This window comes from Bos grunniens, chromosome 17 (assembly GCF_055505025.1).
Source record: "Bos grunniens cultivar Pamir isolate PY7600 chromosome 17, Bosgru_T2T1.0, whole genome shotgun sequence".
Classification (NCBI taxonomy): domain Eukaryota; kingdom Metazoa; phylum Chordata; class Mammalia; order Artiodactyla; family Bovidae; genus Bos; species Bos grunniens.
In genome coordinates, this window is record NC_141181.1 from 64,810,970 (window position 1) to 64,825,751 (window position 14,782).

General features: G+C 54.6%; 2 protein-coding genes across 8 annotated transcripts in view; one reads left to right on the forward strand and one right to left on the reverse strand.

Moving 5' to 3' along the window:
• The window catches only part of SART3 (spliceosome associated factor 3, U4/U6 recycling protein), a 41,118-nt gene extending 35,031 nt beyond the window's left edge, over positions 1 to 6,087 (forward strand). For all 4 annotated transcript variants that reach the window (XM_086348469.1, XM_086348466.1, XM_086348468.1 and 1 more), the window contains exons 15-19: positions 536 to 704; positions 2,504 to 2,958; positions 3,463 to 3,615; positions 4,343 to 4,533; positions 5,149 to 6,087. In XM_086348469.1, the coding sequence (XP_086204595.1) occupies positions 536 to 704; positions 2,504 to 2,958; positions 3,463 to 3,615; positions 4,343 to 4,533; positions 5,149 to 5,308 (1,128 nt within the window). In that variant the 3' untranslated portion in view covers positions 5,309 to 6,087. The remainder of the gene's footprint in view (positions 1 to 535; positions 705 to 2,503; positions 2,959 to 3,462; positions 3,616 to 4,342; positions 4,534 to 5,148) is intronic.
• A 350-nt stretch (positions 6,088 to 6,437) lies between these two features.
• Positions 6,438 to 12,970, reverse strand: FICD (FIC domain protein adenylyltransferase). Of its 4 annotated transcripts, none has more exons than XR_015144704.1 (4): positions 12,577 to 12,970; positions 10,860 to 11,218; positions 8,872 to 10,044; positions 6,438 to 7,368 (listed from the first exon to the last, which is right to left on the reverse strand). XR_015144704.1 is itself a non-coding variant. In XM_086348472.1 (3 exons), the coding sequence occupies exons 1-3, from the start codon at positions 12,750 to 12,752 to the stop codon at positions 8,972 to 8,974; spliced, it is 1,608 nt and encodes a 535-aa protein (XP_086204598.1). In that variant the 5' UTR covers positions 12,753 to 12,970; the 3' UTR covers positions 7,418 to 8,971. The 4 variants fall into 4 exon arrangements, 2 of the variants coding, with proteins under 2 accessions (XP_086204598.1, XP_086204597.1); XR_015144703.1 differs by having other exon boundaries at positions 8,872 to 10,047; XM_086348472.1 differs by lacking the exon at positions 6,438 to 7,368 and having other exon boundaries at positions 7,418 to 10,044.
• Between the last annotated feature and the right edge of the window lie 1,812 nt (positions 12,971 to 14,782).

Genomic DNA, 14,782 nt, shown 5'->3' on the forward strand with positions numbered 1-14,782 from the left:
GTATAGTGGGTTTAAAATTCTGATAGTGATTCTGACTGTTTGGTATGAATGGTCCTTGTTAAAACCTTTGGGGTCATCCTCTAAGAAGTGTATTTTATTCAGTGTGTTAACTATGAGATTGGTGTTTAAGACTATGTTTTTTTTTAGATTGGCTTAAAATGTTAGCCCCAATAGTAAATCCTTTAGGTAGTGGAGTACTTAAAGGTTACTGAAATAGACGAAGAAGATAAAAAAGGAGCCTGACTGACATAGCCTAGTGGTTGGCGCGTGAGCGCCCCCAGATGACTCAGGGCCCGTTTTATAGATGTTTTCCTTTTTACTGGTAAGTCATTCCTGGGGATCTTGGGAGACATAATATAGACTTGAGATGCAGCTCCCTAAGGGCCTGAAAAGGTGGGACTTAGCACCCCCCAGCCCACCCTTCCTGGTCTCCTGGGGGTGGCCGACCTTCTGGTGTGCTCACCTCTGCCGTCACAAGTCAGTGGACTTCGTGTAGCGGCCACATCCACTGACGCACCGTGTCCTGGCCTTCCAGGCTGCAGAGAAGGAAGCAGCCCTTGCCCAGCAAGAGGAAGAAAAGGTGGAGCAACGGAAGAGGGCTCGGGCCGAGAAGAAAGCGTTGAAGAAGAAGCAAAAGACCAGAGGGGCGGACAAGCACAGAGCCGACGAGGACGATGAAAAGGAGTGGGGCGACGATGAGGAAGGTAGCATCTGGCAGGACTTTCATACCTGGAACATCCTAGACTTCCAGACAGGGTGCCGAACAGCACAGAGAATTTCTTTCTGGAACCATTTGAGGATAAGGTCCCGGAGGGCTTCCCTGGTGGCTCAGACCATAAAGAATTCCCCTGTCAGTGCGGGAGGCGCTGGTTTGGTCCCTGGGTCAGGAAGATCCCTGGGGAAGGAAATGGCAACCTACTCCAGTATCTTGCCTGGAGAACCCTGTGGACAGAGGAGCCTGGCGGGCTACAGTCCATGGGGTGGCACAGAGTGGGACACAGTAGAGCAAGTAACATACGCGAAGTGCCCGCCGCCTTCCCTGTCACTGCCTCCCTTCCACGCGGTGGCGCCCCCCTGCCCTGCTCGGCTCCCAGGCCTGCCCCAGGCGCCACCCCTGCCGGCGTGCCGTCGCCCACTGTCCCCTTCCTGAGCGGCGCCTGCCTTCTCCCCCGCTGCGGACTTTGCCTCCCCGCCTCACCAGGTGTGGACGTTTCTGTACCCCCAATCCCTGGCACCTGGCTGCTGCCCTGCCCTGCGCCTATACTGTGCCACCCCCCCACTTGACTCCCCCTTGGTGGTTTGAGTTGTAGAATTTTCTGGACTGTGTTTCTGTCACCCCTGCCATTTCACGTGTGGGCAGGTGTGGGTCAGATTTATTTCATCAAACTCAGTCAAGGTAAAGAGTGGTCTCTAGATGCTAAAGGAGGCTCAGCATTTTCCAAGTGCAGAGCTATCAGCCAGAGTCAAAAGTGATGGAGTCATTGTTCATTTCTTGGGGCCTTCAGAAATGATCGTGGGTAGCTCACTGCCCTTTCGGGGTCCTGGTGTAGCAGGGGAAGGCACAGGGGACCTGTGACCGCAGTGACATGTCATGGGGACTCGGGGAGCTGTGGGTGAGAGTCATGGTGGAGGCTGGGGAAAGCACTAGGGGCCAGTGGGCTGCCCAAAACGGTGAGGTGGCGCCCCTGTGGGGCAGTGGCACTGCACCTGGGCATCAGGGGAGGGCGAGTGAGTGTCCAGAGAGAGGGGGAGAGGGGGCCGGGGCCTGCAGAGCACAGTGTGGCCCGCTGTTCTCTGCAGCCTTGGGCCTGACCCTGGTCGGGGCAGGGTGCTGGGGTCGGTGAGGCAGGCCAGCACGCCCACCAGTGGTCTCTAATGCAGAGTGCTGAGGGCAGGCCCCACCTGGAGGGCATTGGGGAACTGACAGAAAGGTCTGGCAACAGGCGGCCCATGCTGCTTGGTTTCAGTCTTGTCCCCCTGGCAGCACTGGGGAGTGTTGATTGGAGTAGAGTGGTGTTGTGAAGCTCTGTGGAAGGACATGGGACAGTCATGAATGTGGGGAGGAGCTAGCTCTCTGTACCACTTCCAGGGTGGCCCAGGGAGTATGCACTTCCGGGTCACTGAGGTGCTTGTTTACGCGTGCCCCTGGGCTCCATCCTCCTCTCTGCCCTGGGCTTTCTGGGAGGGGTCCTAGGGATTTGCCGGGATAGTGTGGAGACCCCCAACCTCTATCTCTTGTATGGTTGAGCATGGACGATGAGCATTTAGGATGTCACTTGCACCTGAGTTGTCCCCTCCCCTGGATGTCACTGGGGCCTGGCAAGGAGTGGGATGTGCCTGGAGGGTCGGGAGAGACCTGCCAGAAGGTTGGGGGCATGCACCCTGGCGTCTGCATGGGTCCAGGCGTCTGGTGGGGAGAGCTGTCTCCCTGCTTGGTGTGCCCTGGCTCAGCTCAGTGCCAGGAGACCGTTACCTAACCATCCTTTGCCCTGATGACCCACAGAGCAGCCCTCCAAGCGCAGGAGGGTGGAGAATAGCGTTCCTCCTGCCGGGGAAGCGGAGCCGGGCTCCGAAGCAGACCTTTCCGGGAGCAGCGCCCCCGCGGCCACGGAGCCCCCCTCGGAGCTGAAGGAGGTGCGGGGGGGTGCCCGGCGGAGGGATGTGCCCAAGGTGCCGCACGACAGCAGCAAGGACGGCGTCACCGTCTTCGTCAGCAACCTGCCCTACGGGCTGGGGGAGCCGGCCGCCACGCTCCGGCCGCTCTTCGAGGCCTGTGGGGATGTGGTTGAGGTGCGCCCCATCTTCAGTAACCGCGGTGACTTCCGCGGCTACTGCTACGTGGAGTTCAGAGAGGAGGCGGCGGCCCTGCAGGCGCTCCAGTTGGACCGGCAGAGTGTCGAGGGCCGGCCCATGTTCGTCTCCCCCTGTGTGGACAAGAGCAAAAACCCTGACTTCAAGGTTGGTTTGGGGGGTAAGCCTGCCTTTCCATAGGTTGCAGTGGGACAGACTAAATGCTCTTTGCTGCAGCCTCCCGTCTTTAGAATCTAAGTGGAACGTTTGTTCGGAGTGAAATGCCTGAATTAACTGGGTCCGTTCAGAACTGGTTCGCTGAGGTCTCTACGCGGGGCTGGTCACTGAGCTGCTGGTGTTGACAAGTGATGGTAGCAGTAGGCACCGTGTAACAGCTCCTCGCCGTGGGGTGGTTAAGAGTGACGGGGCTGCGCCCAGCGTCTGTTGTGTTACCTTTCGACCCTCACCCAGACTTGGAGAATGGTGGCCTTTATTCTGGCCGTTTTCCAGAGGAGGAAGTGAAGGCTTCGAGAAGTGAGGGACTTGCCCAGGGCGAGTGAGCAGTTCTTCGCACCCAGAGCCAGCTTTGGCCCAGCCTGTGGATGAGGCCTGACCCTGCCGTGTGGGGAGCTGGGCTGGGCCCGGGGTGTGAGTCCTCTCCCTCCTCCGTAGGTGTTCAGGTACAGCACTGCCCTGGAGAAACACAAGCTGTTCGTGTCGGGCCTGCCCTTCTCCTGCACCAAAGAGGAACTCGAGGAGATCTGCAAGGCCCACGGCACCGTGAAAGACATCCGGCTGGTCACCAACCGGGCTGGGAAACCCAAGGTCGGTGTCTGAGCCTGGAGCCCGGGGGAGCCTCTGTTCAGATTACTTGGTTCTAGAGTGGTTTCTGGTTTGTCTGCTAAGAAACAGACAAGAAGTTAACAGAAGGATAGGTGAACTAGGCTCTTTGCATTTGGAGTCAGGTTAACTTGTATGTAGATAACTACATTGAAAAGAAAAAGGCGTTGCAAGAAACGTTACCACAAATTAGCAGGGGCTCCAGTGTGGCCCCAGGCCGTGGGGCCTTGGGGTGCGGTGCCTCCCTTTGCAGTCTCCTCCCTCCTGCCCGGACCCCTCTTCACGAGGCCTCCGGCATCTCCCTGAATCCCTGCCCTGGTGTCCCCCTTACTGTGTTCTCCCCTCTGGTTCCTCAACCTCCTGTGAAATCCTTGACCACGTTTTGAGCAGTTGTTTAAGAAGAGTTTGGTTTAAGAGAGGCCCCTTCATGTTTGTCCAGGTTAATTGAGAGCTGATGAATATATGGGCATTACTGGGTTTATGCTGGCCCATCTCTGGCACATGGTGCATAGAACTTGAAGAGTTGTCTGAAGTTACAGTCAGTTGCAGAAATACGGGAGACTAGGGCAGGGAAGGAACCTATAGGCCAAGGGAGGTGGCGGTGGGGCAGGGAAACCCAAGGGAGGGGCTCTCTGAACTGGCCCGGGGGCCTGAGTGGGGAGCCGCGTCCTGGCTTGCAGCGCTGACCTGGCTGGGCCTTCCTCACCCTCAGGGCCTGGCCTACGTGGAGTATGAGAATGAATTGCAGGCATCGCAGGCCGTCCTGAAGATGGACGGCATGACCATCAGAGAGAACGTCATCAAAGTGGCCATCAGCAACCCGCCGCAGAGGAAGGTTCCAGAGAAGCCTGAGGCGAGGAAGGCCCCAGGGAGTGCCCTGCTGCCGCGGCAGGTCTACGGGGCGTAAGTGTCGTGCGCACTGGTGAGGCCTTGTGGTGGCGCCACGGTGACCCTGTTTCCCTCTAGGGCAGTGAGTTAGACAGAGGGTCAGGCCTGCCTGCTCCGTCCCGGGGCAGGGGTTCCCCAGCAAGTCCACGCTGAGGGCCAGCCCAGAAGTGGGCCCTCCCTCGTCTACACTGGTTTACACCAGTGGTTTATTTAAGTGTTAAAAAGTTTTTTAAAAGATGGTGGTCACTCTGAAGTCCCCTTTGGCAGGTGGATCCACGTGTGAGTCCCAAACCTGACAGCTGGGTGTTCACCAACTGTAACCCCAGCAGAGCTGTGTCCTCAGCCCATGGGCATGAGGCAGCGAGGTCGCAAGGTTGTCTGGTGAGGTCTGTACGGTCACAGCCATTCTGTCCACCCTACGTGTGACGGTGTTGTACAGGTGTGGCCCTGGCCAAACAGTTGTGGAAAAGGCGGAGTTTGTTAAAGTCACTGTCACCTGATAGCCGGGGTCGGGGAGCTCAGGGCTCGTCTCAGCCTTGTTTGTCGCCTTTCACCTCTTGTGTTGGGGTGGTCCTGGCTCACGCCACCAGTTGTCGCTTTGGGAGGTCCATGCAGTGTTTGCTCTTCCAGGCGGGGGAAGGGGAGGACCCAGCTCTCTCTGCTGCCTCGCGCCCTGCAGCGCCCCAGCGCCGCCACCGCCCAGGCTGAGAATGGCCCCGCCACCCCGGCCACCACTGAGGCTCCCAAGATGTCCAATGCCGACTTCGCCAAGTTGCTTCTGAGAAAGTGAGTGGGACGGTGCGAGAAGGGAAATGCCTTACTTCACGCTGGCCGGGAAGACACCTGGTGCCCAGCAGGGCCCTGGCCATGCAGGGCCAGGTGCAGGGCGCGGCCACGCGCTTCCTCTGGTTTAGGCAGGACTGGAAAAGGGTGTCCAGGCAAAGAGGCTGTGAGTGCTCCCTCATATTGAGGGCAAAAGGACGAAAACCACCACTCCACAGGCTGGGTGCAGGGTGCAGTTTTCTGAGATACCTGTGTGTCTTGAAAGAGCTGAGAAACGGAAGTGAAACTCGAACACACTGTTCTGAGACCCACTTGTCCAAGTATTTTTGGCCAACTCTGGTCCCTTTTTATAAGACACTTCTGTACACCCTGCACAGCACATGTGCCCGTCACTCTTTTAATTTTTAAAAGACAAAATGGCAGATGCTAGTAATTCACCAGAATGGCCTATTTTAGTAAAGGGGTGGGGAGGGGACGTCACTTAAACAACATCTGATGGAGTTTTGTTCACGGGGGCTGTGCGTTTTTATATTATGTATTTGTAAATGACTTGTCAACCCATTGTTTTGTTTGCCTCAAAGCAAAATATCTGTGACATTTGTTTTGTGTAGGAGCTTTGCGCGCCATCTGTGTGGCCCACTTTCTTTGCCTAGTGACTAGTGAGCTGTGTTCTTTGTCTAAATACTGAGTTTCAGCCCTTTGGTTTTGTTTAAATACCATGTCAAGTGCAAACTTAAATTCTCTCCATTTAGCTTTGTTTATTAAACTGAAGTTCTCTTAAAACCATCTTGCAAAAAGGTACTCAGATGTGTGTTCAAATATGTACTTTGAAATGGGTGTACCTTGCTTTACCTGATAGATGTGTAAATAGACCTTTTATACGTCAAATCCGGTTGTTCTGCTTTAAACCATTTCAGCTGTGAGACCTCCAGTTTACAGCAGTTCAGCGCCTACAGCTTTTCTACCCCTCCTCTTTTATCCAGCATTTATTCCTTTGAAAGTGACGTTGCCAGTTCAGTAGGAAAACTGACTTTATAAAGGCACTCTGGGGAAAAATATTGGAATTCTTTCCTTGGTGATGAAAAATTGGCTCATTTATCTGTTTTTCAAGGTTTTATGCATCAGTCAGGCTTTACTGTACTTTTTAGTGTAACATTTTTAATGGACCATTTGAAACAGGGAAGTGGACAGAATAGTAAACTAAACCCCACACGCCTGCCATCGAGCTTCAGCCTTGCTCAGCCCGTCTTCGTCTCCACCTCTCTCCTGTACCCCCGGGTCCCACAGGGAGACCCCAGACATCACAGTGCCCCTGCTACTGGAGCACCTGTCTCTCCGGATTTAAAGACATGGTTTTATCGTTATTTCTAGAAACATGAGTAGTGCTAATGTCAGCCATCCAGACAAATTGCCAATTTCCTATTGTTTCATAATAACCCTTTTAATCTGTAGGTTCTCTGTACCTCATCTTTTACACAGAACGCTTGTTAGGTGTTTTTGAATTCAGGCAGCAGCTTTAAAGCTGTCGGAAGAGCCTGTGTTCTCTGGGGGTGGCTGGCCGTCCGCTCCGTGCAGAGGCCTGTTCTGTGGGTGAGAGGCTGTGGGTCAGGTGGGACCAGGGGGCCGTGAGCCTCCGCTCTCGGTCCAGGTCACAGGGCACTAGGTGACGGTGGTGTCCTCCTGCTGTTCCAGTCCTCTGACCTCACTTCGTCCTCGGGTGTACACAGAGCTCGTTAGAGGTGGGCCTTTCAGACTTGAGCCGGACCTCATTTAGGTGCAGGCTGTCGACTGTTCCAGAAACAGATTTTCAGGAACATAGGAGTGGGTTTGTGTTGTCCCCGGCTTGGCAGGGGGTGAGGGGGGTGGGGTGGAGGAGGAACTGATGGTGAAGAGATACATGAAAAACCATTTCAGTCATTTCAGTCTTTGTGCAAGGGCAGTGGTTCATCCCCGGTGGCATACCAACCAGTTCTGTCTCTCTCTCGTGACGTTACCGTCTTGGGTCTTTCTTGTTTTTCTTTCTCAACAATACAGGGCTAAAGTTCTGAAAGAGTCCCTCCTTCATCCCTAGGACAGATGGGAACATCTCTTGAGGAAGGTAGCAAGGTCTTAGGCATTTATGTAACAAAATACTTTATTAGTAATTTCTTAAAATAACACCCTTCAAATATAGCTAAAGTGCAAATTTCTCCCTCTAGTACAAGGCAAGCCCTTCAGTCAGGCTTCCTTGGTGTGCTTACAAAAAGCAAAACGGTAGAAGAGTTAAGGTTTAAGAAATATCTTATGGCATACAAATAGAAAAATATCTTTTATCAAGGTTTGAATAACTCATTTGGGGCCATTTCATATATCTTTTCACTTATCTTTTAGAAAACTACTCTGCTTGTTATACAAGTAAATAACTGTAGAAACACTTACTACATCAGAAGAGGGTCTTCATTACCGTCAGGATCTGAATTGTCTCCTCACCCAACACTCGGTGGGCATTCACCCTCATTCAGACGCTGACAGCCCAGTGTTGGACATCACCAGCTCGGTCCCCAGAAAGGGGCTCGATGGTGTCCAGCCTCTGGACTGAACAGCAGCAGTTGTGTTGGCATCTGTGTCAGGTAATGACCGAAAAGACTCTGCCTCCGTAACGACAGTGTGGGTGTGTTACATGTAATATTTCATCTTTTTACAAGTTGCTAGAAAAATAAGGCCACGCCAAGACAATCTATGCTGCTTCCCCCGAGGGGACAGGGGCCGTGGGGCCGCTAAGTAGACGAGAGGGACGCATCCTGGCTGTGGCTGAGGGTGTTTCTTGGTTCCCACAGAGCGGCATCCTAACTCATCACAAACGCTTGTCTGGCACTGACTTGGCATCTGTCTTCTTTGATGTGTCCTAACACTTGATTTGCAGCAGGATTTAACTGTCGGGTGACAAACCCAGAGAACCTTTAGACTAAAACATCTGGTCTGAATTGGTGCAAATATGAGAAACATCAATAGAAACCAGGCTAGCCACACCTCTTCTTAGAGAAACAGCCACCTCTAGGACCAGAGTTTGGAAACTGGCTCAAAGCATGTTCCTTGGACTAAGCAAGGTGTCTAACTAGAGACATGGTGAATGCTCACTTCCTGTCTCAGAAATCTGCTCTACCAGTGAGATTAGTCACTATACTAAGCTCTCTGTCGGGGAGCCAACGCCTGTAAGCAAGAAAGCTTTCAATCCTTTCTCAACTGCGACCGGGTCCTCCTCAGCCGTGCGTCTCAGGGAGGCACAGACCCTCTCAGCCGGTTCCAGAAAGTGCTGGAAGGAGTTACTCCTCCAGGGTTCAGCCCACACTCCTCACCTTAGTGCAAATTTTGCTCCAGAACCTGTGTTCTGGTCACACGAGCATGGATGCCCCTGAAGCTGCTGGGACCACCCCAGGGGTCAGAGCCACCAGCAAACACCACACGTGTGCCAGGTCAAAGGAAAATAAATAACTTGGCTCAGTTATAAGTTATCTTGGGGGCAAGGCTTAATAATTTAGTTTTCTTCTTTACAGAGACATTTGGAGGTAAAGAATGTTTTCAGTTTCTTACCCATCTCCTCCTGCTCTAGGAGATGACTAGGTTTCTAGAAATGTGGAGTTTTTTTTCCTCCACTGGGACATCCCTTGCCACCAAGGAGGGATTTATAGTGTTAGGGCTTCACTGGCAGTGTCTCCTTGAACCCAGAGTGGTTGGGCCTGGCCTCTGGCAGTGCCACCGGGTACTCTGTGGTGGCGAAGAGCAGGGTGTCCAGGGTGGTCTCCGTGCACTTGGCTATGAAGCGGATGAAGGGCCTCACGTCGCCCTCGTTGGCGACCTCCAGTACGTGGTAGTACTCAGACCGCTGCTCCTTGCGGATGGTGATGGGCGGGTAGCCCGCCTGCATGAGGATGAGGTTCATGAGCAGGCGCGAGGTCCTGCCGTTGCCGTCAATGAAGGGGTGGATGTAGACGAGCTTGTAGTGGGCCAGGGCCGCGAACTCCACCGGGTGCAGGCTCATGGCGTCCTCAGAGTTGAGCCACTGCACGAACTCCTGCATCTGCTTCTCCACCTCCTGCGGGTGGGGCGGGATGTGGTGGCCCACCAGGACCTGCGTGGTGCGGAAGCGGCCGGCCTCTACGGGGTCCACGTAGCCCAGCACCCGCCGGTGGATCTCCAGCACGTCGCCAATGCTGACGGAGCCCACGCGGGACAGCAGCGTCGTGTTCACGTATGTCATGGCCGCGTGCATGCCGATGACCTCGTTCTGCTCCTCCAGGCTCTTCCCCGGCACGGCGTAGCGCGTCTCCAGGATGTGCCTGATCTCCGAGAGCGTGAGGGTGTTGCCCTCGATGGCCACTGTGTGGTAGATGTGGTGGTAGTACGTCTCCTCCATCACCCGGCGCAGCGCGGAGTTGCCCTTGGGGATGGACATGACCCTCTTCACTTTGCTGTCGATGATGCTGAAGAAGCGCTGGTCGATCTCCTCCACCAGCGGCAGTGTGCGGTCGCGGTTGACCAGTGCCTTCTCATGGTGGGGCGCGATGGTCAGCGCGCGGGTGTACAGGTAGTCCGCCTGGATGATGTCCTTGTCCTCCTCCGAGAAGATGCCGAACTCGTTGAGCGCGTCCACAAAGCCCGGGTCCATCTTGAGGGCGTGCAGGAAGAGCTTGTGGGCCTTCTGCCGCTTGCCCTGCCGTTTCATCTCCAGGGCCTGGTTCAGAGCTGCTTTGGCCTCCAACTTGCCTGCTAGAAAAGAGCCAGAGGCCCGGGTCAGGGAGGATGGGGGCAGGCAGAGGACGTTCAGGGGGTATATCACCTGGGCTGTCTCCCCCACAGCCTCAGGGCCCCCTCCAACCAGGCTGTACCTGCCCTTTCGTGTGCCTGTGCAGACAGGTTTGTTCTCTGCAGCCCTGTGGGGCCCTGGGCTGGTCATTGTCCACTCAGTCCCCAAGCCACTCCCTACCATGCGGGCATCAGCTGGGTGCCCTGGCCCACTCTGAGCGGTCATGTTCCTGGAAGGCCGCAGTGCCCATCAGGAGGCCCTCCCCTACAGCTGCTCCAGCTCGCAGCCACTCTAGTGACTTCTGGAGGTACGGACCCTTCTCCCTGCATCCACCCGGCCCCTTTAGACCCTGACTGTGAGGGGCTCCCCACGGCTGCTAGGCCCTGGGGGGCTTCCTCATCCCCGGACCTTTTGACCTAACCGTTTTCAACCAGACCCTCCATTACACCTGGCCCTTTGCTGCCCTCCCACCTTCAGTGCCAGCCACATCTACTGGCTGGCTTTTAGTTCAAGGGTGCAGCACCCTCCTACCCTTTCCACCTGGATCACTCTCCTCTCATACCATCTTCCTCAGATCTCTGCAGGCGTCCCCTCCTTCAGGGAGCCTTCCTGGCGTGCTCCCTTGGCTCCCTGTGCTCCATAGCACTACCCAAATCTTGGCCACCTATCACCTTGTCTAGCTTGGAGCTCAGGGCGACCATGTGCCCTGCACACAGGACATAGCAGGCCTGCTGAACACCTGTGGGATCAATGGTTGTTGAATGGTCAGTCTTACCTGGAGAGGCCTTGGTCTTGACCGCCAGCAGCGCCGCACCCCTGGAGGTGAGACTGAGCTCCGTGGACGGCCTGGTGCACTTGATGACAGCGGGCTGTGCCCGCTCCAGCTTGCTCCTGAGCAGGTAGAAGCCCTTGAGCACAGTCAGACAGTGCTCTTCCACGGTCCCCAGCGGCAGCAGCAGGGCCAGCAGGGAGCCCAGCACCATACTCAGCAGCATCGCCCACAGGAAGCGGCCCCAGACTGAGACCCACTTTGGTTCAGTCACTGCCATCACCGAAGCCATCGACATGAGGGTCATCTGGGCCCAGGGGCAGGCCCCTTGCACACATCCACAGGGGCCTGGGGGAGAGCGGGACCTGCAGGAGGTGAAGCAGGGGAACGACACCTTCAGGACACAGGTTTGGCTTCAGCAGAGTCTCAGAGACCTACCCCCTCACCCCCACGCCTCTTAACTGACGACCGGGGGTAGGGGCAAGGCGAAGATGGGTGCCACGTCCAGGGTGGTGCGACTGAAAAGGAACGCTGCTGCCGCTCAACACTTACTAAACACTTGCTGTGTGCCAGACCCCGTGCTGAACCCTGGTGGCAGCCTCATGTAATCTCTCCTGTGGTCTTCAAGCAGAAGCCTGGCTCTGCAGCTGAGACAGGTTCAGGGAAGTGAAGGCCCTTGCCCAGAGGCACCTGGACAGCAAGTGAGGGCTTTGGGACCTGAGTGCAGAACCCATCTAGTCTCCCCACTTAGGCACAAATCTCTGTGGCCTCAGACCCGACACTGGGTGTTCTGGATACAGAAGACACGTCCAGAACAACTAGGGCAGTTCTGAGGCTCGTTTGAGGAGTACAGCTGTTTGGGGGCCTGATTTAGTGCCACCTGGGCAACCACCTCCCCCTGCTCTGGCCCTGACATTACCCACAATACTGTTTCCCGCTTTGGCCTTCCTTTTCTGGCCTGTCCAGCAGGCATCTGGCCTAGAGTTTGGGCAGTCTTAAGAGGAACTCAGGTTCTGGGTCTGAGACCCTGACTGCCCTCTGTGACAATGAGCAGGTGCCTGGGGCTGGCAGTGGGAGCGGAGGAGTCCAGTCTGCAAGCACCATCATGCTAACAATAAGCATTTGTTAGGCAACTATGGTGTGCTGAGTACTGAGCTGAGTACCAGCTGCGCCTTATCTCCCCCCTCATCATCCCACGGAGGTAAGCTGCCCCAGGCATTAACTTTTCAGCTGAGGAAAACTAGCACACTGATTAAGTCAATACCCAGACGACCCACAGGAAGTAAACAGGCATCAGGAAGGAATCCCCAGTGCATCTGTGTCTAGAGTACCTAGGTCTTAACTCACAACCCGGGCCCAAGCACCTGCTCGTGGTACTAGACCAAGACCCAGAACTGATGACGTTTCAGGGGGGCCTGGCTTATCGATACAGCACATCTGAAAGGCTTGGTACAAACTCTAATGGGGAGGTACAGAAGAGGTTGCGGGTCACTGCTCCGTCCAGGTGGTCGGGGCTCTCCGGCCGGGCTGCAGCTTGCCAGGGAGGAAGTGCGTTCCTGGCAGGCAAGAAATCTCAATGCTCACTAGCTAGGAAGAGGGAAACTGAGGACCTGAGAGGACACTGAACTAAGGTCATCCTGGGGACCCGCCCGTTCCGAATCCCACCCAGGGTTCACTGCCCCGCTGCTCCCTTCCCCACCCACCCCACGCACCCCACCCTCACCTCGCGCCGCTGCGGGGCCCTGTTGCCGCCTTCTCAGCGCTCGCAGTCTTGGCCGGCGGCCGGCTCCCAGGACCTCCGCCGCCGGCCCGTGGCCCCGCCCTCGGCGGCTCGCCATTGGTCGGCCCGCCAGCCTCTTCGCAGCGGATTGGCTTTCTCAACTTGTCGGCGTCTCGCATTTCCGGGTCCCTGCGTCGGCCTCCGCTTTCCCGGGAAAGACGCGCCGTGGGCCACTCCCATTGGCTGACTCCTGTATCGGTCTCGTGCTCGAAAGAGCCAATAAGCAACAGGGAGGGCGGGGCCAGGGCGACCAGCGGGAGTACTGGGCGCGGGGAAAACCCCCGCCTAGGCGGTTTTGGGGCCTTCTGGGTAGCAACTGGGAAACGATGTTCCGATTGCCTTTCCCTTAGGCCCAGGGGAGGATGAAAAAGGGCCCTGGGAAGGAGGGAACCTCAGTTTCCTTAGGTGTAGAATGAGGAGGCTGATGGTTTAAACTGACTTCCCAGCCCGCATTCACAGCCTGGTCTCTGCTACCAGGGCTGCCGGCTTCTCTCTCTCACCTTCTTTTCCTCATAAGTTTTAAGTTTACATACTCTTGAGAAGAGCCAGCCTGGTTCTCCTGCCGCCCGGTGTGGACAAAGAATGTTGCCTGCCATTTTAGTAAACAAAGAATGTTGCTGCCTTTCCTGTAAACAACAGACTATGGCCATCCCAGAAGCCATCAACCGGCTGCCCAGAGGGTGTGTCCTGAGGGGAATTCAGGATGGGGAAAAATAGGATAGGGGGCCCAGACAGTTCAGATGCAATCAAAAGAATAATTTCAACGAGCCTAGATTCTTCCACCTTCTCATATAGAGGAGAGCACTAAAATCATTAACTTGAGGTGTCTGTTTTTGTGATTAACGGTCATGTTTGGATGTTCAACTGCATCTCTCCCCCACCACCCCCTCCACACGGCCCCAGCAAAAACTCATCCTAGCTCCTTCCTTACCTGTTTGGAACAGTTCTTCAGAGCTGAGAGACTGTGCATTGGGCCATATAGTCCTCAGTAATGTGCCCGAAGAAAACAGCTTTGAAGTTGTATGGTTTCTGTTTTTTTTTTTTTTTTTCTTCTTCAGTTGACAGAAGTTTTCCTTGAAGCAGAGAGCTGAAACCTCCATCTTAAGTCACAAATATTGACATTAAACATACAGGATGTATCCAGAAATGCTAAGCTCTAAGTACATGAGGTTAAAAAAAAATTGTTACTACTACAGATTCTGAAGTCAGAGAGACCTGGGCTTAAATTCAGACTCTGTCACCTCCACTCTGTGTGTCCTTGGGCAAGTCTCAGTTCCCCCATTTGTAAAATGGGGGCAACAGCCTGCCTCGCTTTTGCCCTGAAGTTTGGGATTTGCAGAAGCCCTGACACCAAATCAGCTCCTCTTATCCCATGCACAGCATGACAAAATGCTGAGAAGCTGAGGTTTACAACAAACAGGATTTATTCAAAAGGCAGCCAAGTGAGGAGACAGGAGAACAAATCTCAGATCCTTCTCTCTGAAAGCCAGGGGCTCAGGGTATTTACTTGAGTTTCTCTTGGGTCTCCCTTGTGGCTCAGCTGGTAAAGAAACTGCCTGCAATGTGGGAGACCTGGGTCCAGTCTCTAGGTTGGGAAGATCCCCTGGAAAAGGGAAAGGCTACCGACTCCAGTATTCTGGCCTGGAGAATTCCATGGACTGTATAGTCGATGGGGTTGCAAACACTGAGCGACTTTTTTAACAGGAGGGAAAGGGGTAGGGCACAACTTTTGAAAGAATGACATAGCCCAAGGACACAAGATAAACCAATTAGAATCAAGTGGGACCAAGATGGCAGACAAAACTAGCCCTTGATCCTCAATCAGCAAGTGAAATGACACACCCAGAGGTGCCAAGACAGTTCCAAGGCACTGTCAAAAGACCAAGAAGTGGGCGGTGGCCCAAATCCTGGAAATCTCCGCCCCTTCTCAAAAATGGGTGGAATAATCCTCCCACTCATTAGCATATGAAATTACCCAGCCTATAAAAACTAACCATGCCACATTTTGCACCGCACTCGCCCTTTGCGACGGCCCATGCTCTGTCTGTGCTGGGCTCTATCAGAGTGTGCTTATCTCTATATCTAAATAAATCCACTACTTACCTATCATTTTGTCTCTCACCAAATTCTTTTTTTTTTTTTTTTTTAC

Bases quoted from the DNA above. Each gene is read 5' to 3' on its own strand.
- FICD (XM_086348471.1), bottom strand. From the start codon at position 12,752: ATGCGAGACGCCGACAAGTTGAGAAAGCCAATCCGCTGCGAAGAGGCT. The intron at 11,219-12,576 runs GTGAGGGTGGGG...CACCTCCTGCAG, and splicing joins GGGCCCCGCAGCGGCGCGAG to GTCCCGCTCTCCCCCAGGCC. The intron at 10,048-10,859 runs GTAAGACTGACC...GCTCTTTTCTAG, and splicing joins CAAGACCAAGGCCTCTCCAG to CAGGCAAGTTGGAGGCCAAA.